At 37.7% G+C, this 26,061-nt stretch overlaps 3 protein-coding genes and 4 non-coding genes across 8 annotated transcripts; 4 read left to right on the top strand and 3 right to left on the bottom strand.

Moving 5' to 3' along the window:
- Positions 1-665: 665 nt before the first annotated feature.
- LOC6642591 lies at positions 666-7,392 on the bottom strand. Its single transcript, XM_023176060.2, has 5 exons — positions 6,553-7,392; positions 4,553-6,484; positions 2,086-4,278; positions 1,823-2,021; positions 666-1,754 (listed from the first exon to the last, which is right to left on the bottom strand). Exons 1-5 carry the CDS (start codon positions 7,040-7,042, stop codon positions 980-982), a joined length of 5,589 nt encoding a protein of 1,862 aa, XP_023031828.1. The 5' UTR covers positions 7,043-7,392; the 3' UTR covers positions 666-979.
- Positions 7,393-7,926: 534 nt separating this feature from the next.
- Positions 7,927-17,971, top strand: LOC6642590 (ethanolamine-phosphate cytidylyltransferase). 2 transcript variants are annotated; one of them, XM_002065635.4, is made up of 7 exons: positions 7,927-8,319; positions 15,048-15,298; positions 15,364-15,430; positions 15,788-15,900; positions 16,692-16,819; positions 16,883-17,068; positions 17,154-17,971. In XM_002065635.4, the coding sequence occupies exons 1-7, from the start codon at positions 8,201-8,203 to the stop codon at positions 17,469-17,471; spliced, it is 1,182 nt and encodes a 393-aa protein (XP_002065671.1). In that variant the 5' UTR covers positions 7,927-8,200; the 3' UTR covers positions 17,472-17,971. The 2 variants fall into 2 exon arrangements, with proteins under 2 accessions (XP_002065671.1, XP_023031584.1); XM_023175816.2 differs by having other exon boundaries at positions 16,653-16,819.
- Positions 17,972-20,719: 2,748 nt separating this feature from the next.
- On the top strand, positions 20,720-20,915 carry LOC6642588. The gene has a single exon (XR_049750.2). It is a non-coding gene; the product is annotated as a U2 spliceosomal RNA (small nuclear RNA).
- Positions 20,916-21,559: 644 nt separating this feature from the next.
- On the bottom strand, positions 21,560-25,496 carry LOC6642498 (actin-binding protein IPP). Its single transcript, XM_002065633.4, has 5 exons — positions 24,779-25,496; positions 24,525-24,716; positions 22,548-23,392; positions 22,228-22,483; positions 21,560-22,166 (listed from the first exon to the last, which is right to left on the bottom strand). The coding sequence occupies exons 1-5, from the start codon at positions 25,274-25,276 to the stop codon at positions 22,032-22,034; spliced, it is 1,926 nt and encodes a 641-aa protein (XP_002065669.1). The 5' UTR covers positions 25,277-25,496; the 3' UTR covers positions 21,560-22,031.
- LOC6642587 lies at positions 23,447-23,642 on the bottom strand. The gene has a single exon (XR_049749.2). It is a non-coding gene; the product is annotated as a U2 spliceosomal RNA (small nuclear RNA).
- LOC6642586 lies at positions 23,916-24,032 on the top strand. The gene has a single exon (XR_049748.2). It is a non-coding gene; the product is annotated as a U5 spliceosomal RNA (small nuclear RNA).
- Positions 24,397-24,469, top strand: Trnav-cac. Its single transcript has one exon. It is a non-coding gene; the product is annotated as a tRNA-Val (tRNA).
- Positions 25,497-26,061: the final 565 nt, after the last annotated feature.

Genomic DNA, 26,061 nt, shown 5'->3' with positions numbered 1-26,061 from the left:
CTTACATTTGATGGCATATAAGGCAGGAGACTAACTTACCACAAAATAAACAAAAGATTAGGGAGAAAAGCACGTCTCGAAAATGTTTTTGATTAAATAGTAAACAATTTGGTTACCCTAGTTTTATCTTTTAAACAAATTGCTTGCTTAAACTAGTAGAGAAAAAGCTGCAGCATTTTCTCCGCTAAAAAGAGGAAGGATTGTTGGCCAAGTATAAAATCTTTATCTCGGGTAAAATTTAAGCATAAAACCCATTTTGCCAACAATTTCACCTTCCCTAAAAAACTAACTTTAACCAAGCTCCATTAATATTAGGAAGGCAAAACTAAAAGAAATTTCATCAACATATTCGTATTTTTTTAATAAGTTTTTCAATTTTTGTATACATTTTGGTGTTGTAGTTTTACTCCTAATTTATGTATATGACACGCCCCGGGGGTACTGCAGTCCACAGAGAGCAGTTGCAGTTGTTGTACATTCAGACGTACATCAAAAGTGTGTATTATTAATAATTTTAGTAATAAAAAATATTCACATTAAGACTAACAATTACAGCTAAGCCAATAATGAAAAAAAAACCTTAGTGATACAATCCATTTTTTTTCTCTTTATAGAAGAATAACTTGCATTATAAAATAAAGGAGGGGGAAAAAAAACAATTTAAGTATTGAGGATATATAGCCTAAAGACAATTTTTAATAAATTATGACTAATGATGAGTTTTTTTTTTTTTCTGTGGCGCTGAAATTACATTTTTCATTTCATATATGTATGTATGTATATATAAGGAGGCTAAACACTATACATAAGGTTAAGATTGATTAAACAGACAATGGATTACAGTGTTTAAGGCGCCAAGGGTGTTGTACAAGGAATTTTGGTGATTGAATACAAAAATTTGCAGACTGAGAACAACAACAAGAATTTCGTGTGCACATTTGTTGCATATTTGGATTGGGATTGGAACTGGCATTGGCATTTACACTGGTGACGGACTTACTGGTAACGAATTGACTGATTGCATTATCATGGCCATACGCTGCTGTTGGGTTGCCAATTTCATAAAATGATTCGCAATACTGTCCACAGTTAGGCTGTGCGGTGATAACTCAACAACCTGAGACTTCTGTCGAGCATAGAATCGCTGGATTCCCTGTCCTTGGGGAGCGACATATGTCAGCTGTCTGGGATCGGCGGCACTTAGCCATATCTCGTCGTCTGTTATTGATTTCAATATCAAGTGATCACCCGTATTGACAGACACTACAATGTGATCGAACTGTGGCGATGGCAGACTATGTACGTGCAGCAGCCGATGCGATGGTGTGGCATGAGATATCTCACAGGCAATCACATGCAATTGAGATGGTTTCGTGGGCACTTGGATGTACTGATAGAGAATCAATATGCTGCTTTGATCTATTTCAAAGCTAGGGAAATGCATTGCTCCAAGATTACGACCCAGGGGGATATTCAAGTCGTAATTCATTAAAGTATCGCCGCTGCGATGATCCCAAATGGTTATGCGTGAGACACCATAGCCAATTAAACGATCCTCGGTCAGGCACTCAATGTGCTTAAGTTCGTGGCGCAATTGTTTAAATTCACGTATCGAAGCAAGGGTATCGAGGGTGGGAGTGAGCGAATATTTGCAGATTCCCGATTTTGATTTACCCATCATCATTTCCGCTTGATGAGCCATCACAAAGTAACGTGACTCTGCAATGCTGGTGTAGATCACATTGCTCCATTCACTAAAAAAAAACAGATAATATGATCATTTCATATCCGGAGAGGTCAAAAAATGAGAATGAACTTTTACCAATTGACAGCATCGAGATGTACGGAATGCATCTTGGGTCGCAATTCCTCCTCACAATAATAGTAAACATTTACATATAGCGACATTAGCTTCCCCTCGCGTCTATGATGATCCAAGGGATGGCAACGCATTTCTATATAAACGGGCGTTGAATTGTGCACGCACAATCGATTGCCAAACGGAGCAACAATCTCTATGTCTGCAAGTCAAAGAAAGTGAAATTAATTGCCATTAACTTTTGACAATATCCTGAAATTATTTACCATTGGTTGTTCGCCGGAGACGCCCCAAGTTCACCCAGTGTGGCCCAGTGGATTGACTTTCACTTGCTATGCTCGAATGATCTGAATCGCAATTCTTTGGCTCGCCTTGCGGGGATTTTGCTCTTGGTCCATCAATTGTTGGCGTAGTAGCTGGCGTGTTTAGGACATTAAAGAGTTGGGAGTACTTCCAGAAGGTAATGGAACGTTCCTGTAGCACTATCAACTGATCTAGTTCATAGTACATATACAAGACTTTGCCATTTTTACCCGCCAGCGGGTTCCGCAGCAGTGACGACGCCTCACTGAGACGAAGCAGACCACCAGGTGGTGTTAATTTGATATCAAACGGATACAACCCACTGTCAGATTGTTGGTGATGACTTGTGCCTGCTTTCTGGCGACGACGCCGCGAGAAATGCGGCTCTTCAGTTGGATGGGGGGACCGGCGATTGAGTTGGGATGGATGCTCATATATGGAAGGATGTTTCTCTAGTCGTGCATAGACTGAGCCGCTAGTCTCCTCCGCCTCAGGTTCTGCCCTCTTATTAGCTTGGCGTATGTGATGAGCATAACGACGTGTCACATCATTCCAGACTGGTGGATGCACTACAGCATGTGTTAAAAATTCATGTGTATCCATTACAATTGGCGATTTTTGTTTATCGGGCATTGGTTGAACTTCCTTCTGTGCTTGTTGTGGCTGCTCCTGGTGCACTGGCTCATCGACTTCCTTGTTGCTCAGTGGTGTGGGCAAAGATTTCGCTCGCCCACGTCTCGCATTCAACTTGTGGGACTTAATATGCTTATCCTTGGTCGGGGTAACTGATAAACGATCTGCTGTTGTGACCTTTGATCCTTCTGCGATTACCATAGTTTTATTTTTCGATTTTTTTGGTGAATTCGGCGGGACAACGACTGGTGATTGTTGTTGTTGCTGCTGCAAACGATGCTGTTCCGGCAGAGTACTCTTCTCTTGAGGATCTACAGAGGGGTTCTTTGAAGGTGACGTCGTCGTTGTCGTCGTCGTCTTGGTGGCGGCCTTTGGTGTTTTATTCTGTTTCATTCCGGTTGAAGCACCACCACCGCCGCTTAGACGCTTCTTTTTGCCATTCGGCCCTGTGGCATCTGTGAGGGCATATGTCTTGAGTAGATTTACCTTGCGATTGCGCAACAATTTGGAATTCATATGGGTTGTGGAACGTGTAACCAAATCGCGTACATTATGCGCGGCTCCACCACCAACTGTTGTCCTACGTCTTCGTATTGGAGCATTCGATTGCACCTTAGCCTCTACATGATGATGATATTGACTCTTTGTGCGCTTGGAACGAGGAGCCGGCCCGGGTTTCTTCTTTGTTGGCTGCGGCGTCTGTTGTGGCGGCGGCAACGACGCTGGTTTAGTGCTCTCCAGTGAAGGACGCGGTCCATTTATTTCCCCAAAGGTCACTGTTTCAATTGAGTTGGCTGATTTTATTTCTTTGCCTGTGGCATTATTATTCATCGCCTGGACTATGTAGATCGACGGCTGAGCCTCGCGTGCTTCACGTAAACGTCGTTGCATATCCTCAAGTAATTGCGTTGGCGGTGCAGCAGCATAAACCTTCGCAAAAGCTGATTCCATCGTTTGGGGAATACTATTATTGGGCGATGGAGCCGTTTCCTCAATGGGTTTAACAGCTCCACCTTCGGATCTGTCGCCTTGGGCTTGATAATAGTAATCATACATATCAGTCGATGATTGTGTCGTCTGTTGTAGCTCTGTGGGCTCTTCTTCCTCTTCTTCTTTGTCTGCCTCATCGGAATTTTCATTCGGCACAGTTAACGTTACCTCCGAGGCGGTTGCTACAGCAGAATTATCAATTCTGTCGTTGCTCAGCTCGCTAATGGTTGTCATTGGATGATGATGATTCGTATTCAGTTTCTTGTCCTTATCTTTGTCCTTCTCCTGTCTCTCACGTCGATGCTTGCCCCTGACATCGTTGCGCATTCTATCCAATTGATGTTGGGGCCTTACTCTCAGGGAACGACGAGCAACTGTGCTATTGGCCAACTCACGCATGGCTGAGGCCACCGCATTGGCTGTGGCCAGTTCGGTAAGGCCAAGATAGTTGCAAAACTCCTGCTGCTCATAGAACATGGCATCGTTGGGATAATCACCATAGGAAGCACTTGACTGATTTGTTGTCACCATTGCTAAGATCAAAGAAAAGTTTTCATTTAGTTCCCAAAGTTTAATGAGCAAAAGGAAAAGTAAGAAAAATGTATCTTATATTGATTCATTGCTAAAATGAGCTTTAAATTTGGAAATTTGTGGTTTAACCTCTTAAAATCTAAATGTACCCTAAATCAGCCCAATCTCACGGACTTCAAATCGATCCTTTGAGCAAGGAAAGATCATAAAAAGCATTGATTAGAACGAGACAACAGCATGGAAAAGCTTAAATCCATACGGGAACTAGAAGCTTACCCGGATTCTCTGGCATCTCAGACACATATTGCGGCTGATATTGCTGATGCCTCGGGATTTGATATAAATGCTGCTGTTGCTGCTGCTGATGGTGGTGATGCTCCTGTAGCTCCTGGTAATGTTGAAGCTTTTGTTGTTGCTCGAATTCCTGCTGATGATGCTCCTGATAAAGCTGCATTTGCTGTTGTTGTTGATGCTGCAGCTGTTGTTGTTGATGCAGCTGTTGTTGTTGATGCTGCAGCTGTTGTTGTTGCTGCTGGAACTGCTTCTGTTGCTCAATATACTGCTGATGACGCACCCCTCGGAATACATCTCGAACCATTTCACAAAATTGATGACCCGTTTGAAATGTCGTCAGCGCCTGATCCTCAGGAATTTCACCCGCTTCGGCAGGAGGTGGCATTTGGTCTTCCTGGCAATTGATCAAGTCAGTTGTTGAGGTCTCTTTGGTAACCAGATTAACTGCCGTTTGGGTTTGGGTGGTTTTCACTTCAGGCTCCATCGCATTGTATTGGGATGGAGTATCGGGATCTTCACATTCGAGCTCTTCTTCTGGTATCAGAGTGGTTATCGATGATTTGTCTTTGCCGCCGCCCGTCACCTCATAACAATCTTCATCGTCATCATCTAGAATGATTGTGTCCTCCGCAGGTATGGGATGATGCAGAAGACGTCTCTGTGGTTTTAACCTCTCCTGAACTCTTTTAGAAGGTGTGGGTATAGCTACTTCTTCATTTACTTGCATTATACCCCGGCTAATTTTTGCTAAATTCTTTTCCAAACTTTCACGAAATGACAAGAAATCGTGTTCCTTGTGTGGCTCGAGTTGTTCAAAGGCTGCCTGGAAATTCTCCACGTCCTCAACACCTTCACAATCGTGGGCAACGGCTGTGTCCCATGCAAAGACCTTTTCCGTAAGACTCATCTGGGGCTGCGTCTGACAAATGTAAGCTAACCGTCGGTCCATAGCCTCAGCAAAAAGGGTATTCTTTAGTAGAGGCGGATATTTGCGTGGAGCTGCCGATGGATGACCGGCTATGTCGTCATCTAGATCATCATCACGATCACTGCCATTGGGTGGGGAAGAAGAACTCACTGGAAATTCGGTGGGGCTGCTTCGTTCCGATTCCTGCAGTGGCTGCCGTTGCATATGTGGCAGCTGTTGCTCCTCCGCCTCTTCTTCGACATCGCTGGCTATTAGAATAGGCTGCTGTTCATGCTCATGCAGCTGTTCCTGTTCATACTGCTGTTGGTCCTGCTCCTGCTCTTGCTGTTGATGCATTTGCCATTCCATCGAAAATTGGCCTACTTCTTGATGATGTTGACCCTCATGGATTTGCTCTTCTGCCATTTCTTCGTCATCATGATCTTCGAGTTCATGATCATAGACCTGACAGATATCCGGTCGTTCCTCCTCCAAAGGTTGATCATCTACAAATGTTGGATCCTCAACATCCTCTTCGGTGATAACCAACTCATTACTCTGATGCTGATGCTGTAACATTATTGACCGTCCCAAGGCAGCATCACTCAGATATATATCATTGCCATCAGTTTGCATTTCCACATGCGTCTCTTCCTCAGTTATGTATACCCTGCCATTTAACATTGCAGAAGCTGGTCCAGATCCAGGTGCAATTCCATTGCTGGACATTAGGAATGCTCTAGCCATTTCCTGCTCATTAGCAACACCATGAGTGGTTACTATGATCTCGCAACAATGTTCCTCAGTGGTTAGGACAACCATATTTTCATCATAGATAACACACTCGGTACCATCAGCTAAATGATGATCTCCATTCTCTTGCGAATGAGACACCATCTCAATTTCCTCGACTAGGTGATGATCCTGACCATTGGTAAGCATTCCTTGTGAATTTGCAACCGCTTGGAATAACGCCATTGCCGACTCTCTGGCTGTTTCAGGTGAATCTACAAAACAATAATTTGGTTAAATGGGCATTGGAAAAAAACAACAAAACACAAAAATGCTGGCTCACCATCGATTTCTATAATCTCATTGCTAAGATGATGAACACGCTTCGATGGTGTGGAATCCATATATTCCACATACTGATCACCAGCAGTATCCGGAATATTGACTTGATCGTCATGATCATTGACTAAAACATTCCTGCACACGCCATAAATCAAATGTCCCTGTCCGTCACCGACAAGATCGTCATAATCAGCCGAATCCTCCCAGCCCTTAAACCCACCACTATCACTACTAGAAATCAAACTATGTATATCCGAATCATTTGTGATGATGTGCATCATATTGTCCACAGCAGGATCAACAGATTCCTCAACATCGTGTTCATGGTCTACAACTGACTGATGCTGCTCCTCCTCCTGTTCGTATGCCTGGTTCACATTCTCATATGGGCCGGGATGTTCAGCCAGCGGAGACAAAATGTCCAATAATCGCTCCTCTGCCGCTGCATAGGCTTCTCCCCGCTGCGGCGGGTCTAAATGTTGCTTTGACATTTTTACTTTTGCTTATTGAAAATTTTGATATTGCTTTGATGTTTAGTCGCGGAGGTCTGGTTAGATTAAAACTATATATTGTTCAACATTTGTGTAATTGTTTCGCACGTGAAATTTTTTGAAATAAAATACAATATTCTCATGTATATTTCGTCTCTTGTCTAACTAAATAATGCCGAGTAGTCGTAATAAGTTTTGTAAACAACATAGACGACGTCATTGGAACTGTGTACTTAGTGCCTCCTAGTTAGGATTTGTCCAAATCGTCATCATCTTAGTGGCTATCGTCCGGGGCCATGTTTTATACAACAAAAAAAAATTGTCAAATTGTTTTGTACAAATAAATAGTGTAAAATAGAGCTGGTATGATATTGACTAAGCCCATCGATAGTATCGACTGTATTGTCATCACTAGTACCACCACGAGATAACAATGTTCCAATTGGGCTATCGAGTGTTTTTCCAAAATACTACGTATTTCATTTTGTTCAAGTACTTGAAAAATTGAATTCATGAATAAAACACCACTAAATGTTGTTTTAGAATTTAAATAAAATTCAACACCTTTTTAGTTTTATATTCTCTATGCTGGTAGCCTTACATTTGTATATATTTTTGAGAAGCTACTTTCGCTAGTATGGATTGTCAAGAAAAAACTATTTTGTAGGCATCACAGAATATAGATTTTGTCATTATAGATTATTGCCTTTTTTTAAAAAATTACTTAACTATACTATTTTTTTTTAGAGAAATCAAATTTCCAATTGTACAAACATTATTATTAAAATTTTTGCCAGTTTTTTTAAGTGTACCTCCTCCTATCTCATCGATAGTAACGATGGTGACATCGATGGAATTCCCATCTCTAGTGTAGGTTTTGTTTTCAAGTCGTGCGTGTGGGTGTGCGTTTGGGCGATAACTGAGTAGCTCTTGAAATAATATATAAAAAAAAAAATAAATATTGGACGCAGTCCAGAACCCAGAACAACTCAACATCCATCGCTCGAGCTGTCAACAACAACGTGTGCGCCGCAGCTCGCTTACAAGCAAAAAATTAATAATAAATTCGTCTCTCGTTCGGTCAAATGTGCGTCTAAATCAAAATAAAGGAAATTAAAATACAAATAATATATTCGGGAAATATTTAATAATCTAATTATGAGTGACAAACTGGTAAACGGTACCTGCAATGGCACCAGTAGCAACAACCACAACAACAAATGCAACGGCAACGGCATAAGCAAAGGAAAAGACATTCGTGTTTGGTGTGATGGCTGGTGAGTCAGTGGATATTCAGAGGGTGGTTGAGTGGGTGTCAAAAGGTAGAGGGGCGGGGGCATTGCCAATTGTTAATTATGTGCATTAAAACATCATTTAAATCACATAAAACATGTGCAAGTAAATATGACTTGCTTATATTGATAACTCTCCCAAATAGCGGTACATATATTGCGTCACTCTTCCTCCCATTGGTTGCTAGTGTACGGCGGGGGTGTAGAGGGAGAGAAGAGAGCACAGTGAGTCAAAACTGTGGCATTTCATTGGCAATCTAACTGATTTCATTTGCCGGCCCCGGCTCGGGGCCCACCATATCACAAGTCGATTAGAATAGCGTTTGAGGTTTTTTTTCTACATGTTTAACTGCGACAAGAAACTACATTTCCCATTTGATAATTCTTGCCTTTTTAAATTTAACCAACTGCTCGGTTTATGTTCTATTTCTGAGGTTTTATTTTTCTTGGTTTGCCCATTTCAAGTTCAAGGTGAATTGCGAGAATCTCTGCGCCAAAAAATTGTCATACATATACAAAGCAATTGCAAATGTTTTCTCTCATCGTTTGATCAAACAATTCATTATCATTTTATCTAGCATTTTTACTCATACTGCAATGTAAATAATGAAAACGACTATTCAAAACCTTTTGGCGCTTAGTGATATTATGAGATCCTTATACATAATTGATGATCATTCAAAGATAAAGGACCTCATAAAAACGACCCCATTCAAAGATTGTAGCAGACATACTTAAGGGCTGAATTGAATACATTTTAAACTCTGGTTACTCATGAGTATTCATTTCAACGAATATAAATACGAATGTATGAATTATTCATTGCCTTTATAACATACATACATATCTATCTCATCTTGTCTTTGTAAACAATGTTTTACCATTAAAAAAGAAAACAAAATCGACCTTGAATATAAATTCAAATATACATACATATAGTATCTATCCTGCCTCAAATAGTTTCCTATTGAAATAACAATAGGAAATTCCCAAATGAATAACAAAGATTGTTATGTGCATAGGGAACTTGTGCTGATTTCTAAAGCATTATCACTAAATTGTTATTTGCAATGCCTTTACCGTTTGTTCGTTGAGAGAGAGAGAGAATATGACGCACCGATTTATATGGTTGGCCTACCATAACAAGTTTGCTGTATTTAGTTAAGTTTTTTTTTTGCGTTTTATCAACATCTAAGAGAACTTCCTCAATTGTGGTGTGGCTGGTTCTATAAATGTTTATACATACATGCACATTTATATATGTATGTATGTATTTATATCTATTGTTTATGTTTGCTGCTGCTGCACACGCCCAAGCACAACCCAAACAATACATATATATGTATGTATAAGTACGTATGATGGCATGATTCTGTGTATGTACCCCACGGTAAACCAATTCTCTCGCTTTCCCCCGCTCTCTTTCTTGCTCTGTCTCTGGGTCTCTCAATTGTTTGACACGTTTACGTGGCCATCCGTTGAGTGTGGTCGGTCTGCCCCCGAACCATCACGTGATTCCCATTTTGCGCATGCCCCGGCCGGCTGCTGCCGCCATTGACCTATTCAGGCGGCAGCGGCAGCGGCGGCGACGTCATCATCCTTCTATTTAACTTGAGGTTTGAGGTTCTTTTTGTATGCATTTTTGTATATAATTAAATTGACATTTCGCTGGAACCTTGGAGGTCAGAGCTCTGAAACCCCTTAACTATTTGCACAAGGGCAAACAAAAGTCGTTAAAAATGGAACCGCATAAACTGCAATACACCCCTTTTTAAATTTAAGTACTAGATGGACCATTAATTTAGTAATTCGTTAAAGCCAAGTAATTATGTGTAAAGGATTAGAGAAGCATTTATCTAAATTTCCATGCGATTAAGAACAAGATCTCATTGTTGTCCTTTCGAGTTCAAATTTAGAAAGTAACCAATGGAAGCACAAGTTGTAGGCTAAATAGAAGAATTAAAATTATCTGTAATAAAATCAATTTTAATCATCAATTTGGAGCACATATTTCAAAATATTGAGAACTAGAAAATTGTATAAAAATCTAACAATTTGGATTAAATGTGTCATCTGTGTGCAGATTTTGAATTATGGCAATCTCATTGCTTTCTAAAGATTGAATCCAATCTTTAAAAAGCGTCAAAGGTATTCAATAATAATAACATTTGCGCAACTAAAACTATATGCTCTTAAGATGACGATTTTGAATTGTTTCCGGTTACAAATTCCCATCAACTATACGGAAAGCCTCGTGCCTGACTTAACCCAAAAGCATTGATAACCCAAAGCGCCGAGCATACAATAATCAGCTGCTGCTGTTGCTCTACATAAATGGCCAACAGATTAAAGATGTTATTCTAGTAGGTCTAGGCAGGGGGGAGGTAGGAATTTAACACACAATAACGAACAAAATCCGGATTGAACTCTTATCTCTGCGGTTGGGTTGGAAGTAGATTGACGCAAGTGAAAATCCAACCAAATCTCTCCCTTTCTCTCCTATCTCCCTCTTTATCTCAGAGAGGAGGAGGTCTCTCAGCTTGCTTTTTGTCTATTTGCTTTTTGTGTTGCTCTAAATCTGTTCATGTCAATGTCAATGAACTTTAATTCTCATTTGAATTTGTTGTAATTTGTAAGTGCAGAGAGGAGAGGGTAATGTGGGCGGCGGTGGCGGGGGGCCACTTCCTTCTGGTTTACTCCTATGGCTGTGGGCACAAATTCTACAAAGAATCGCGTGATATTTTTTTAATCAGCAACAATACTTGGGGCAGTAGTCGACGTCGTCGTTGGCGTCGTTCAACTCAATTGATTAAGCAGCTAGCCTAGCAGCCAAGCAAGCAAGCAGCCAGCCAGCCAGCAGCTCCAGGGTCCGTAAAGTACAACAATATAATAACAATGTTTTGTGTACGACACAGATTTCCATATAAATATATAGCGAAAAAAAATCTCCGGGAGCAAAGGTTTCTTGTCATTTAATGAATGGCCCACGCTTTTACTAGCTGCCTGCCTGCCCTCTTTTGAATTTTATTCTCTGCTGTTACTATCAGCTGTGGCTGATACATACATATATAGACATGTGTATATATTTATATATTTTGGTCGAATTACCAGTGACGTGCAAACTTTTGCTTTTATCATCCAATACAATCCATCTCCCCTACAACCAAAGCAAAGCAAAGCAAACCAAATCAACCAACCAGCTCAGTATTAAAATAAATTCATATTTTCGTAGTCGTGTTTTTTTTTTATTGTCAAGGTAATTTGACAACCTTGATCTTATGAAAACAGAGAGAGAGAAAGAGAAGAAAAGAAAAAGAGAGAGAGGGGAGCTTAGCGTAGACAGTTAAAGATTTGAAGAGAGAATGTCTACGAGTTGGTATAAATATTAATAATTATTATATAATATATGCGCGTATACTAACCCACATTTACAATCGTCTAACCTTTGTTTTTGTTGCCATTATGTTATGTTTATCAGTTAAACAGTTAAAATCGATTTGATAAGGATGACGTTTTCCTTTTTTGGGGGGAGTTTCTTATCGGTTGGCATACAATACTCAATTGATTGGATAATGTCTGGCGTAAGGTGTGGTTGTGTTTGTTTGTGGTTGGGGTGGCGTATGAGTGATGTCGTCTGCGGTTGGAGGCCCTTGGAATACCTTTTGTGGTTATTGTTGTTCTTGTATGATATCTAGAATTAATCATCAGTGCGTTTGTGGGGAGCACAATATTTATTTACCTTATTAGCCATAAGAATGAAGTGTGTTTGTCATGAGGCAGGAAATAATTTCACCTTTTCTATAAGCAAATTGATCATATGTTTTTAGCATAGAATAAGAGAGAGAGAGAGAGAGAAAAAGAGTGATAGAAGGGAAAGCATATGTTAAGAGTCTGAGCATATGTTTTTAGCATAGAATAAGAGAGAGAGAGAGAGAGAGAGAAAAAGAGTGATAGAAGGGAAAGCATATGTTAAGAGTCTGAGCAAAGCAAACAATATAAAATTTTAACTTGCTAATCTTTATTAATAATTTTGTTATTTTAATTAACATAAAAAGAACGCCCTCTAAAAGAGTATTATTAGTTTAGCATATGTAAACTCTTTTACTTATATCATAGAACCTATTTAGAGGATGACAGTATATGAACATGAGAAATTATGAAAGTAATTTGCAGGATAAGATCGGTTTATAACCATTTGGTTAAACCAAACCTAAACCTAAACCTAAACCTAACCTAAAACATGTTAGAAATAATGACTTGAACCAAAAATTGGAATGGCCTTCAATGCTAATATGACACTTTAGCATCGACTTAGTTTAGGTAAATCACTTTTAAGTTAATATTTGCTAAAAATCCCCGCCACTTGGGTCATTAAAACATGATTATACATATTTTTTAAATCTCCAAGCTGCCAAAATTTATTTTTGCATAGCAAATGTAATTATTTTTTTTAATTTGAATAAAATTTTACTTGTTGCAAAAGGGAATTTTCCGGATTATATTAGGTCAGCCCATTTGCTCTATTATTACTATATTTCTGACTTTTTTGACTAATTTACAATAATCAGGCTACTAAAAAGTTCTATAATACTGGCAGATATTTTAACATCAAGATCAGTGAAATATTTCTCTTGGCTTCTATTGGACAATACTCTATGGAATACAAAATGCTATTTAACTGACACTCTGTGTGATGGGCTGAAAATATTTGGCAAAATGACCATTTACCGAATAATGATGAGTAATCAAAAGTTGTTTGCTAATTAAACACTTAAGTATGTAGATGAAGAGAGTAAAAAATCCCCGAAAATAAGTAAACATTGCCCGAAAAAAGGCTAATAACGAAATTTATTACTCAAGAATTTCATTCCATTAGTAGGAGCTTGCATAATTGTTTTTTTAAAACGTGTGGAATTTTCTTTCATTGCAATCGTTTGCATAATCTGATGCAATTCATAAACTAAAGATTATTATCATAATAATAAGTGTAATTGCATATGGCATAAAATTCAATTTGGGCATCACATCACGTCGTTGTGGTGTGGGCACGTGTTATGTGCAGTTATCATCTTATATATGTACATATATGCATTTTGAATATATATTTCATTATTGAGAGAATCAGCGGAACCAGTAAACACATAAAAGCAACATCTCTCACCAAATGCAATTAGAAAAATATTGCTAAATAGCAAAACTCGTATCTCCATCTTTGTATCTCTCTCTCTCTCTGTCTCTCTCTTTGTTTGTACATATGTATCTCCCAGGCACAACTGATGATCATGTCCAAAGTGCAAACTTAACAAACTTTACACTTTCTGCACACAAAGTGGAGCACACGCCACGACTCTCAGTTGGCCATTAACTGATTGTTGGAGTAAGTCAGTCAGTCAGTCAGTCATACAGACAATTGACACACAACGGCTTTAATTGGGCTTTGTTTCACGATTTGCAGTAGTTTCTTTCATAAGCTCTCCTATAGTAATATATCTTTTTACACATTTCAATTTTCATTGAACTGCTGGCATGTGCGGTTAATGAGAAATGTTTATGAGAATGTTAACTACAGTTTTAGTAACTTATCTTCGAAATTGACAATTTGAGGAAAAAATGTGAAATGACACCACGTTGATTACTTACTCTTAGTCCTACTACATAGTAAGGTGGACCGGAAATTGATCTTATAAATTAGATTATAGCATTTTTGTCTTCTGATTAAAACAATGGCCGACTAGTAGAGTATTAATGCTCTGAATACGAATATAATCTCAAATTTTGTTCACATTGACTCTGGTGTATCAAATATCCTAACCTTAAAGCGCATAAATGGGCATACTTTTATCTTTGAGGTTATATAGCATTAGCGCTTTCTCATTCCTAAACAAATTACGTTTTAAATAGGTTTTTCTAAAAGAATATAGACGTATAGAATGCGAATCGGGGATCCAAATGTTTAAATTGACTTTAGTTTGGAATATATCAAATTTTTTTTGAGGTTATGTAGCTTTCATTAAAATAGATCCATATATTTTCAAACTGAAATGTTGAAAAATAGTGTTTTTGTCTACTATATTAACATCAACATACATCACAACTCGGTTTTTTAAATTTTTCATTGATCTAGCAAAAGATTCTGTACATTTTGAAAATAACATTTTCCATATTGTGAAATTCTAGAAAAAAACACAAAATATAAAATAAATGATCAATCAATGATTACATATTGTAATCAAATTTGAATTGCGTGACTTGAGTTGAGGTACTTGAACTCGGTTTTTTAAGCTGAATGGAAAACTTTACAAATATATAAGCACTGTGGTGATAATTTACTATATATAGCACTAGCATTTGCATGTTAGCAGATCGAGGATCGAGGTCAGCATCAATTTGCTAAATGGGAATCGATCAGAGCCGCCAAATGTGTGCGCTGATTCAGCTTCATACGAAAAAAGTTGAACTGAACTCTCAAGGTCGATAATAGTCACGCCTTTTCAATGGAAGCTTATCATCTAATGGAAGTTTTTGTTAACATTGTCTTGCTACTCCACGGGCCAAAATATGATGTTCTAGATAAAATGTACCAAAATTACACTTGTTAGAAAAGTTAAAGGTGGGAGAACTGGCACTTGATAAACATTTTGGAGTCTGGCACACTTTCTAATTAAAAGAGATAATGATCAATAATGTTGTTCTACGTTGTTCCTTCCTTTCAGTTACGATATGGTACACTTTGGACATGCAAACTCATTGCGACAAGCCAAAGCACTTGGCGATAAAGTAATTGTGGGCATACACACGGATGAGGAGATCACCAAACACAAAGGACCGCCCGTGTTTACCGAAGAGGAGCGTGTCAAGATGGTCAAAGGCATCAAATGGGTTGATGAAGTGGTGCTTGGTGCTCCATATGTGACCACATTGGAGGTACTCGATCAAAATAACTGTGATTTTTGTGTCCATGGCGGTGAGTAGACTAAAAATTATATTTTCCATTTTCTAGAATTCACAAATTTTTTCCCATTTTTGCAGATGATATCACAATGACTGCCGAGGGTGTGGATACATATCATCTTGTCAAGTCGGCAAATCGTTATAAGTAAGTGTAAAAATATGCTCACTACATTGGGAATTGGGGAAGATATAGATTATCGTTCGAATTCGTGCCAAAACTGAATCTACATAGCTTTTCCTGGCACAAATTGTCGTCATTTTTCTTTGGTTTCAAACATTTTCCGAAACTTTTACCATTATTAATAGGTTTCGAGATACTCATTTTGTTTTTTCGAAAATCTTCTGTATTATAAATTTTCTATACTTGACATTCTTTTTATAGTAATCCTTGATAAATTTGTTATTGGATAAATCGCTCGTTCAGAATGTTCCCAATTCTTTTATTTTTAATCCATCTCTAATGCTAATTGTGAAACTGATAATTATTTTGTCCTTTTTGCAGGGAAGTCAAACGTACAGCAGGAGTTTCGACAACTGATTTAGTTGGCCGCATGTTGCTACTCACACGGAATCATTTTCGTCAGGGATTGGCCGAATATGATATTGAGAAAGAAGGTACATTGTTGATTCTCTTTGCTTAAATATATTAATTAATAGATAATAGATCATTCTCATATATCCATTTACCTAAATATTCGGATTCTTTACGTTTAACCTAGCTAAAAATAAAAGCAAATCACAGCGGAAAGCTCAAATTATTTGCTTTTGTGCCACATTTTAAAACTCTTTCCTCTACTAACTGTCTACTAATGTCTAATAATGTATAATTCGCTTTTACTTTAATTTCTTTTTACTCATACATAAACAAAAACTTGCATGCTGCGCACACACAGTTCCAAGTATGAAAACTAAAAACTTAAAATCTTAAATATGTGTTTAGTTCATAGAAGTGTAGACTATAGAAATCTTTTGGGCCAACCGCACGCTTAGCTTTTAGTTTTGAGCCTTTTATTCTTCGTTTATGTCTTTAAAACTCTCAGTAATCCTTAGGAAAGACAAGACAAAACGACTTTAATTAAACAAAACCTATTTCTTTGATTTATGTTGCTCTCTTTCTACATCTTTACTCTTTCTCTTCTTTTTTATTTCTATGTACGCACTGTTTACCACTAACAAATAAAAAATCTATATCAAAAAAATATCTATGTATATATCCAAATCCAAATCCAATCCAATCCTGTGCGTGTTCGCGCCCGCGTAACGAATCTGCAATCAAAAATCCAAATCTAAATGTCAATAATGCTCGCCTTCTAATCTCATGTATATAAAAAAAATCAACAAAAAAACGCTTGATTAAAAAAAAACAGCAAAAATTCTAAAAATACAACAACTGAACTCCCATTTAGGTTCTTCGAATATGGGCCAAGATTCGGCAGCCAAAAGTCCCTGGACAGGCTGTAGTCAATTCTTGCCCACCACACAAAAGATCATTCAGTTCAGTGATGGCAAATCTCCAAATCTAGGCGATAAAATTGTAAGTGTAAATTTCTTAATCGTATATTTCATGGAATAATGTTTCTATTACTTATTTCTTTAGGTATATGTGGCTGGTGCCTTTGATCTCTTCCATGTCGGTCATTTGGATTTCCTTGAGAAGGCTAGCAAATTGGGTGACTATTTGATTGTCGGCCTTCACACAGATCCCGTGGTCAACTCCTACAAGGGTAGCAATTATCCCATTATGAATCTACATGAGCGTGTTCTCAGTGTTCTGGCTTGTAAGGTAAGGTCAAAAGCAATTGAATGGCACAACTCTTTCCCAAAATATTCAGTAAATATTAATATAATCTAATTCTTTCTCCTTGCAGTTTGTCAATGAAGTCGTTATTGGTGCTCCCTACTGCGTTACAGAGGAGTTGCTGGATCATTTCAAGATTGATGTTGTCTGCCATGGTCGCACACCCATTGCCCTAGAGGATGGCAAAATAGATCCTTATGCAGTGCCAAAGACTCGTGCCATCTTTGAGTTAATCGATTCGGGCAATAATATGACCACAGAACGCATTGTGGAGCGCATTATCTCTCATCGTCTGGAATACGAGCGTCGCAATCAAGCCAAAGAGAAGAAAGAAATCGAGGCCTTCGAGGCACTGCAGCGACAAAAGCAAACCCAAAAGGCAGGCTAGCCATCCGCAATATAGCATCGTACCAGCAGCAGCATGATCGACCGAAATTTTATTTTATTTTATATATTGCGTTCCCGTTTTCCGTTAGTTTCTTTTTATGTATTCCGCACTCTGCAAATTTCTAGTTTTGTTATGTTTTCTTCGTTTTTTTTTTAAAATAGTTTGTTTAATGCATTAAGTCACTGCTAAAGAAAGAAAAACCAAAATATTTTTGAGGACTGTTTCATAGTACAATTTCAGTTAAAAATCCTCAATGTTTAATTTTTAATATATACCATATATACATGTAATACCTTAATACTAGTAGCATAATCTAAAATCTAAATTTTATGTGTATGATGTAAGCTCAAAATTTGTAAATTCTACTTTATATATTTTAAGAATTGTTGTAGGCGTGAAAGTCAAATCACAATAAAATTGTACAAAGTATATGTGTATGAAAAGGCGAAACCAAATAAGAAAATGACAATGATAATTATATATCAATACAATAATCGTAATGTGCTTTGTGGTTGTTGTTTAATTTAACAATTCTAGGCAAAACTTCTAATCACCATGTAACCTTCACTTTGTATTCTTAAAAAAGAAAGACCGATATATTATATATATATATAGTAAATGAATCTAACGCAGTTGTCCACAATTTCCACAATTTTAAATTAAAATTATTACTGAGTTCCAATTACAAAATCTTGTTTTGTTTCTGATCAAAGTGTTGAAATTGTGAACGACCAACAACCATGCCTCTAACCAATAATCTAATATGTCTCCAACGTCTTATTTTATCTGTTCTATATAAATAAATTTATAGTTTTAATTAATAAACAATCTGCATATTTCTCTATGTAAATGTTTGTGGCAAAAAGAAAAAAGGAAAATAAACGAATGATATTTATTTTAATTAATGTTAATTTGTGCTAAAATTTTATATATGATATAGAAGACTTAATTATTTTTTCCAAATAAATTCATTACAAATAGAGGTTCTACATAAATTTTAAAAGTATTTCTTAATGAATTAGATTCATTGTTGGCCTGTTTGAAATTGTAGTTCCATGAACAAGCTCTCCAAATCATTTACGTTTTCAAAAGCATCAACCGCATAATTCCTTGCGAAATGTTTTAGACGAGTAATTTGTCTTAAGGCTTCATCAAATGATGTTATTAAATCACTTGTGTTCCCTTTTTCTTCATCCTCTGAATCACTTATTTCCACAATCTCTTCTTCTGGCCTAGAAGAAGGGATATCATTCCTCGCATTGACTTCTGAAGCCAATTTGCCTTTTATAGACTTGAATTTAATATCGTGTCGTTTGCGCCATTTATGTAGCCATCCATCAGATGCCAAGAATCCAGAATATTTTATATGCCTAGCAACTTCTTTTGCTTTGGCCTTAATGATAGGTCCTGAAACCGGGATATTTTTACTCCTTGCCCTTAAAAACCACTCGTAGCATAATTTATCAACTTGTGTGCCTTTTGATTTAAGAAATTTTCTCTTTTGTTCGATATTAGCACCTGATTGAAACTCGTATTTGAAGCATTCTTTGTTTTTAACAATGTAGGCAGCTTGTGTTTTTCCAATATTAAATCTATGGGAATAAATTTTTAATTTAAAAGCATTTAATTGGAAGAAAACTGGTTTACCTTTTTGCTATGCTTCTTGCAGATAGTTGCTCCAGCTCTTGTACTTTAATAATATTGAGTTTTTCATTTAATGTAAGAAACTTGTGTGTAGCCATTCCCATTTTTCCATATAGACTTTTCGATGGCAAAAGAAAACCGATAGCAACTGAGCATAATAGTGGGAATCCCCTTTTTTATAAATAACAACAACGCGAAAGCACAAAAAAATCTAACAAAACAGGGTACATTAATTTTTGCAATCAACGTGCCACGCATTAAAGAAAATATCTCGGACTATATAATGCCTACATATTCTTGATCGGACGAGACGTCGAATCTTCTTTTAGACCTTTAAAGGAACAGTCAAAATTTAAATCTTTCTGTTTATGCAATAATATAAAAATAAGATAAAAATATATTTTTATAGTTCTGTTTTTTCTTAAGGTAGTTTTTAGCTATTTCTATTTACTTTAACACCTGAACGTAAGGACTGATGAACCAAAAAAATTGAATGGGGATACGGATTTCGGCACGCTGAAGCTAACCCATTCTACAATCACACAAGCACAGTGTATGATTAAAAAAGCCAACGAGACCACCTTATACACACCTAATTATTTCGTGATGGCATAAGGTAATCTCGCCGGAGTCAAAACTCGTTTATTCTGTGATAAGATCGTCAGTGCATAGTTGCTTCGCGAAATCAAAGGTTGTGTTTCGATGAATTGTTTCCCATTTCGTCTTGAGTTAATATGAGTTATTGCAATATTTTTGGTTTATGTGAAATGTATGTATGTTTTAGTTGATATACCAAAATGTGTCTTGGAGTATTTCTCGTAAGCTGCGTTACACATTTTGATGCTTCTTTTTCCCAAAAGGGGCACTTTTATATAAGGAGCCGCCTAACAGCACGACCAGCAACCTCACGAAGGAAATAGGATTATCCGGTTATTGTGAAAGAAGCTACTCCAAGTTTATATTCAGAAAACTGGGGGATACGAAATTTTTAATCCCAAAACCAATTGTAGTTTCATTTTAACACATGTTATTTTATATAATGGTGGCATTCTTTGATATTTGATATATCCGTCACAGAAACTGGGCTATTAATTATATTTTTTTTATCAAATGAATGAAAAGGTTCTAAGAACTTTGTTTTATGCTTACTAACATAGCTTAGTACATTTTATGACAAAGCAATTCTCTCTATATTAATATCACTATATATTGAAGATCAAGAGAAGAGAAAATATTTAACAAGTGGAAATTTAAATAAAAATAGAAATTAAATATGACTGCCATTAGAAAGTACTTAATACAGATCAATTTTCGCCGATTAATTTGCATAATTTTATTATTTATACACATATTAAATAAATAAATATAAATAAATGCATACACAAATACATATGTATGTATTTATTTCTGCTCAAGTCCACAGAATAAATTCAGAAACAGTCATCGTCATTGCTCACCCTCAAAGTAGGCAACACTGTTTGTGTGGGGTAGGTACAACGACTTTGCTCTGTACAAAAAAATTTTTTGACATGCGCACCACAACAATTCCCAACTGGTTCTAGCATTTCTATCATGGAGAGGCAAGCTGTTGGCTGTTTCAAGTTATCGCTTCTCGGCCTTATGGCTAAGATCAAAGTGTAGTATCTGTTCTTATCAGCTTAACATCTGATAGTTTCTCCATTGGAGAACAACAAATGTTAAACTGATTTTTGGAAACAGACGGAGTGCTAGGGGCTTGCTCCACCTCTGTCGCGGGTTGGCCCGGTATTGCAGTACCGCCGGGATTTCGGCCCAACTGAATAATAAATTTAAAAACAAAACAAAAGGGAAGAGGGAGGACAGTGTAGTCTTGTGTTGTAGTGGAAGGCGGGATGAGTGACTCATACCATTCTGCTTAGTATGTGTTTCGCTAGCCATCTAAGAGGCCAACCGGGTGCTTTTTTCATCATACTTTTAGCGTATGTTTGTAAAGAGCGTACTAATATATTTAGTTGGACCTTTAAGTTAGCTAACAATAATGCAATGACAGCAAACTATGCTAATTTATATGTTATATTTAGCCATTAATTTTCAAAATTGGAGCAAAAACTTCCCCAAACAAAGGAGAATTGTATTTTTATACTTACCTACAAATGATGGAATAAGAGTCGCCATTATACAAAGATTTCAATTATTAAATGAGTCATTTCATTTTGATTTATTAGGTTTTATTATTATTTTTTTTTATTTTAGTCGTACATTTATTTCGATAATCCACCTATTATTAAATACAGTTTGGTTTTTGGATTTAAATGTTTTTTTGCTTTTCGTTTTCCCATAGTACAACTTGTTAAATTCTGCCTCTTTCATTTTCACGACGCTGCCTTTTCAAGGTTTGCGCGCCCCCGTGCATTGCTGACAACATTTTCATTCCGTTAATACCCTTAGAATAAACAAAAGTAACATTTATAATAATACATATTTATACTGTTAAATAAATTCGAAAGCAAAATAACAAAAAATTTATATATTAAAAACGAATTGAAAAATGTTCAGCAATTACGATACGTCGATATACAACAGTTGGCCATATTTTTGGAATTTTGTTCTCTTTTTTTTCGTTTAGAAACAATCTTAATCTTGATCAGGAGCTGGCTCTGTTACTGATTTTTACTTTTCTGTCTAACTACTATATAATTACTAACTGGTAAATAGCTGCGCTAGATTTTGGTTTCTTTCTTTCTTTTTTCGTTTTTTAACATTCTATATAGCGCTCATCTTTGGTTCGTATTAGTGGTTCAAAGAGAACAGAGTGATAGAAAGGTTTTTCTTGTGATGTGTTTAACGTATACAATGCACTAGAGAGATAAAGTTAGAGTGTGTGAGTGTGTATATTCTTATAGCGAAAGGACGTGGATGGACAGCGGCTGGGACAGCTTAGACAACGACAGCACCGGCCTCCGAGCGGCTTACTGGCAAGTCAGGACAATTCTTCCAGGTATCTGATAGAGGGTCATAGCATTCCACAGCGTTGATTGTGACTTGAGCACGATAAAAGTTCACTTCACATGGCTGCAACAATCAATAAAAGTATTAGAAAGGATTTCAAGGTGTCGTTGCAGTATATTTTTACCTGATCACCTCCCGCCACATATAGCAAACCATCAGCTGCAGCCACAGCGGGGATGGCTCTGGGTGTATTTAAAGCGCAAACCGTTGACCATTTATCCTCATCGAAACTATAACGCTCCACAGAGCTTAAAATATCCTGGGTGATGCTACTTCCGCCCACAACATATAAATAGCGATCAAGGACGGCTACACCCATTTGACAACGAGCTGTTTGCATGCGGGCTAATTGTGTCCATTCCTTGGTGACCGGATTGTAGCTAAAAATCGGAAAAATATGAATTTAAAATATTCGTTACGAACTGTCTTAGTTGAAATAAAAACCTTATCAAGTCTGGCAAATGTCTTGTGGTTGTTGTACATCCACCTACGATATAGATCAGACCCTCAAAACTGACCACACCCATGCTGAAGCGAGGCTGTGGCATACTGCCGATTAGTTTCCACAGATCCTTTTCCGGATCGTAGCACTCCATGGTCCCGCCAATGTCATCACCGATCCAGCCTCCAACCGCAAACAGATTTCCACCCATGGTGCATAGTCCAAATTCGCAGCGTGGCACAATCATTGGTGCAATAGGTTGCCACACATCGTTCTGAGGATCATACACTTCTCCATTGGCCAGAATCTGCGATCCGCGCTCTCCACCCACCACATAGATCTTTCCATTAAGCGCCGATACGCCGGGCAGTATACGTCCCACCTCCATAGGTGCGGTTTCAGTCCATTCTCGGCGGAATATATCGAATTTGGCGACTGTCTCAAATATGCAATCAGCCGAATTCCATGTTCGTGGCGTATCGCGATGTGATCCGCCAATAATGTAAATATTTTTCTTGGCCAGTTGACGAGGACAAACCCGCAATGGCACAAGCTGGCCGCGTTTTGAGGCAATGTCTCGACAAATCGAGCGCAGGGCAATCTTCACCGACATGTCGCGACAATCATCTTTGAGAGCCTTGTCGATGACCTTCACTGGAACAAGAGCCATGCGGACATGGGAAAGTATATCGAAAACATAGCAACGGCGCTGAGTCACATCGTGTTTAATCCAACGAAGTGCCGCCTGGAACACTTGAGATTCGGAGTCGACTCGCAACATCTCGGAATTAAGTAGCTGCGATAGCAGAGATTGTGGGGTTTCCAGAAATTCATCCTCAAGGGTGATCTAGAATCATCAAATAAGTAAAAACTTATGTTTAATAGTTGTTCAAATTTATTACTTAGTTGGGCCGAAATCCCGGCGGTACTGCAATACCGGGCCAACCCGCGACAGAGGTGGAGCAAGCCCCTAGCACTCCGTCTGTTTCCAAAAATCAGTTTAACATTTGTTGTTCTCCAATGGAGAAACTATCAGATGTTAAGCTGATAAGAACAGATACTACACTTTGATCTTAGCCATAAGGCCGAGAAGCGATAACTTGCAACAGCCAATGACTTGCCTCTCCATGATAGAAATGCTAGAACCAGTTAGGAATCATATGGCCCAAAATTTCAGTTACATCAGTTTTGTTGCCTACTTTTCATAGTGTCCTACTTTCTTCTCATATCCAGTTTCTAAAGTGAAAACTACCCTTATTCAGGTCAACACATACTGCTTGACATTTATTTTTTTCCGTTTTTGTTCATTAGAATTCCCAACTTGTTTTAGCATTGCAATGATGGAGAGTCTTGAAGTTGGCGTGTTGCAATCACTCTGGCTTCTCTTCAGTTGTCGAATAAATCTTTCGCCTTTTACTAAAGATTTCCGTGGAGAGGGGCACTCTAATGAGTCTAAATTGAATTTTTTGATGAGCCTAGCGACTTTTGTTGCCGGGCCAATAATAAATACATTAAAGAAACTAATGATAAGAATTAAAGAGTAGAAATTGGAAAGATATTTATGAAACGAAACGCAAACTGTAGGCAAAGCATATGTGTATATTTAAAAGAAAACAGAGACACGAAGATAAATAATATAGAAATAGAGACAATTTATCTAAATGAATCTTCATTGACTGGGGTCGGTCACTTTGCATGTTATGAATGAAATGTGATAAAGAGTTGGAAAATTCTTCTGAATGTAAATTGGCTTTAATTGACATAAATTGATATGAGAAATCTTCGAAAGAATATTTTTTGTAATAAATATATAGACCTCAGCTTAGAGACTTTGTTGCGCCCACCCCAGAGGTTTCCGTAGTGTAGTGGTTATCACGTGTGCTTCACACGCACAAGGCCCCCGGTTCGATCCCGGGCGGAAACACACACAACTTGAGAATTGATTTTTTTTTTTTTTTGTTTTTTTATTTTTAACTTACCGCTGGAAAATTGGCATGAACAAAGTTGATTGCACTTTTAGCAAGCGATTCGCAATTGTGCGCTTCAGCGAAACGTAAAATACCCAAGGCATTAGTGGCATGCAGCTCGCGGCAGAGGAACTCACAGCAACCATCGACCACTTCATTGAGTTGAAGCATATCGGCAGCAGCTAAAAGTTCTTGGACATTCGACTGTAAAAGGGGAGGAATATTGATATTAAATGGAAGATTTATGTGATGGGCTGCCTCCTCACCTGTGTTATTTCACAGCGTCCCGTGTAGATAAAGTCAAGGAGTATATGCAATATATCGCCATCAATGGTATGCAATACCACAGATTTTTGATTTGGATTCGATTCATTTAGACCCAGTTCGGGTCGAAACATTGCCTCGAAATAGGCACTTGCAGCACTCAAGACAGCTCTGTGGGCATTGAAAGTGGCTTCACCAGCAATTATTTCCACATCACAGAAACGCGATTGTTCCCTTAGTTGATTCAAATTGGAGAGCACTTTGAATGGATATTGGGCATTGCAGTAGGAGGGACGATTTGTGCGTTGTGTGTTGTTGGACGAGGAGGAGGAGGAACTGGTGGCTCCACCGACAACTCCTGTTGATGTTGATCCTAATCCTGTATAGAAATCGGCATCATGATTGGTGGGTTGTGAATTTGTTGTTGCTGGATTGCCATTATTATGACAATTTGCATTGTATTCGTGGTGGTGTATGGAATAAGTTTTTAACGGTGGCATTTCGTTTTGATTTTTTCTTTCTTTCTATGTATTTTCCTCTCTTAGCTATTAAATGCACTTGTTTCTGTTGTTGTTGTTGTTGTCGTTGAAGGTGGTGGTGGTGGTGGCAGTTGACCAATTATAATTCTTAATTAAACTTAATTACTGCACTCTGCACCAGTTAACTGTGCCTTATTGTTGTCGTTGTTGCTGTTGTTGTTAAGTTCATTTTTCATTAATAAAAAAAAAAATGCACAAATACACTTAAACGCTCACACACACATACACAAAGGGGAAAAAGTTTACATTTGCCCACACCCAAATGGCAAATATGCAGATTGATGTGTTTTAATAGTTTAAGCACTTAACAAACTGTAACTTTATCTGTGCTAACTAATATTGCAAAGTCAACTAAGCAATTTTAAACTGAACATAGTATTTGTTATTTTCCGTGGCTTTTCAATATACTCTGCTTTGGGCTTTCTGTGTATGTGTGACTGACTGTTTGACGACGCCACTGCTCCTGTTCCAAGGGGGGTCGCAACCAGTGTTGCCAAATCAGCTTTTTCCCGTCAAATCTGGCTTTTTTGATAACCCATTTGCGGGAAAAATTTCGAATCAGCGGGCAGGGGGAATTCTGTTATTTTTTTATTTTATAAAAAGCCGTTTTTTCGCTTTTTAATTTGCTAACAAATTTGAAATATTTTAGCGATAAATCGTGCTAACAATAATAGTTGTTCATTGTAGTTGAATTAAACCGATATATTTCAGTAGTTTAATTTTTGATAAGCGAACGTATCGATAAT

The sequence above is a fragment of the Drosophila willistoni genome, assembly GCF_018902025.1.
Source record: "Drosophila willistoni isolate 14030-0811.24 chromosome 2R unlocalized genomic scaffold, UCI_dwil_1.1 Seg167, whole genome shotgun sequence".
NCBI lineage: Eukaryota > Metazoa > Arthropoda > Insecta > Diptera > Drosophilidae > Drosophila > Drosophila willistoni.
Note: the sequence above shows the minus strand (reverse complement) of the source record. Positions and strands in the feature narration are given on the sequence as shown.